A 2,092-nucleotide genomic window follows, 5' to 3' on the forward strand; every position below is an offset into this window, starting at 1 on the left:
GTTCTTTCCCAAAAAAACCCACAGTGCAAAAGCCTGTCTCTGCATCAGTTTCACTATACATGAAATTGCCCTGTGTTGCCTTGCTAAACTGTAGTAGCTTCTGCATCTAAGAACATTTTCACAGATGTGTTAAATCTCAATTGCAGATCCCAATTTTATTCCAGTGCCAGAAAATCAAACTGAAGGATGGAAAGAAGAGGAGTTCTCAAACCACAGTACGTGCTCAAAGTTATTTTGCTTGCCATTCTTTTACCTTTCAATCACTGATCAAAGTAAAAGATGTATTTTTTTAGCTGCAATTTTAACATGATAAGCTATGGACAGTATCTCTAGTGAAAGCATTATTTGGGAAAGCTTTTATACAAGTATATTTATTGGCATAAATGAGGGTTTTTGCTGTAACACTACATGAATGCTCCAGCAAAGCATCCAAAAGTTTCAAAGTTGTATGCTGGCTGGTCATCAGCAATACCTAGTGAGAACGCCAGCTGGTCCAGAGCATTAAATCTTTCAATGGCATAGATGTTTAACCCCTTGCTCTGCTAAGTGGATTCACAGGAAGGCACACCATGCTCAGAAGCCTACCAGAAAAAACAATCTATTCAAAACGCTATTTTAGAGCAGCTACTCAGTAGCTTTGAGATAATTATCATGAGGCACTGTAGATTCCTATCTCAGGCACTCTATCCTACCAATCTAAGTATCCAAGAAGGACCTTTCCTTAGCCTATGGGAAATGGTGTTGCTCGCAGTGCTGTTAAGTATCTTCTCGCAATTGGCTTTAGGGTAGTATTGCAGCTCCGAAAGAGAGTCTTTACATTACGTTCTCTGCACTGAAGGAATAAGCAGTTGCTCTACATGACTTGAGTTTATACATTAGATTTAAAGGTCAAAGTAACTCTGGAGGGTAAGAGGTCCCATGGATGGCACAGTTGGGATATACCAGTTTCTGCAACTCTCAGTGTACACTTTGAAATCTACAGCTCAAATTAGCAGGCATTTATTTAGAATAACCTCAGTTAAAGGGCCCCTCAGCAAGAGTCAGCTATGACACTTACACCCTATGCTTCTGATTCCTTAGTGGAACGCTTCAATTGCTCCTTCATCCTCTCCTTTTATTCTGTGTTGATAAACCTTGGTATCCTTTCAGTCAATGGCTTGAAAGGAGTTATTATTCCAGAACATTTTTATCTCTTAGAGATTTTAAATGAAGAGCATTTTACTGCCATCATGGCTAGCATGGCTGAAGTTCTTCTGTTAATATTTAAACAAATGAGGTTTCATCACTGTTGAAAAGTCTTTGCAAATAAACTGTGAGTTAAGGTGCTATAAATCAACAAATCCTCTGAATGTCAGTGCAAAATTTTCAGAGCAAAAAGTATACAGGTGTTCTCAGATGTCTTGTAGGAATACCTGTTGCCTGGTCGCTGCACTCCGTTGCATGACTTTGTTTTTTCAATCTTGTGATTAGTGTCAACATCAGTGGATTCAAGAGAAATGTTGGAAGTCATTCAAAATCATGAGGCTTTACTGGATGATCTTCAAAGTGATATTCATCAAGCAGTCAGCAACTTAGGTGACTTACAGAGAATATTTGAAAACAACGGTACAAGCATGGTGTTAGAAGTGAACCAGAGCAATTCAGGTGAGAGGTCTGATGCAGAATTATCAGCCTGCCAATAGGCCCTGTAAAACCACGCAGATCAAAAAGAAAACCTGAAAACAAAAATACCCTGATATTCCTTGGTCTGCTGGTTGCTTCTAAAGAGAGAAAAAAATGGGTGCAATCCCAATACAAATGAATGAACTAAATTCAAGAGTAACTTGAAATGGGAAAGGAGATGAAAGGCAGATTGCTTTGCACTTTTCTGGAATTTCAGAATATGCCTTAATCACAGAATAAAGAGGTTGCTTATACTTAAAATTGTTAGCTTACTATTCTGCTTCTATGGCTGATTCTCTTCTATGGGGATACAGAGTTTAGATTTGGTTGTTCTTTTTTCATACTCATGCTATATACTCTGATGTACAGAATACCAGACTAGTGTATGTAAAAAAAATGTAATATTCTACCTTTCTCTGGAACATTATTC

At 38.1% G+C, this 2,092-nt stretch overlaps 1 protein-coding gene across 1 annotated transcript in view; it reads left to right on the top strand.

Moving 5' to 3' along the window:
- Window positions 1-2,092, top strand: part of MMRN2 (multimerin 2) — a gene marked incomplete at its 5' end in the record, with an annotated part of 12,407 nt that overhangs the window by 6,226 nt on the left and 4,089 nt on the right. Inside the window, 2 exons of the mRNA XM_009704292.1 lie at window positions 147-215; window positions 1,471-1,644. Coding sequence (XP_009702594.1) covers window positions 147-215; window positions 1,471-1,644 — 243 coding nt within the window. The remainder of the gene's footprint in view (window positions 1-146; window positions 216-1,470; window positions 1,645-2,092) is intronic.

The sequence above is a fragment of the Cariama cristata genome, unplaced genomic scaffold (assembly GCF_000690535.1).
Source record: "Cariama cristata isolate BGI_N322 unplaced genomic scaffold, ASM69053v1 scaffold7767, whole genome shotgun sequence".
NCBI classification, from domain to species: Eukaryota; Metazoa; Chordata; class Aves; order Cariamiformes; family Cariamidae; genus Cariama; species Cariama cristata.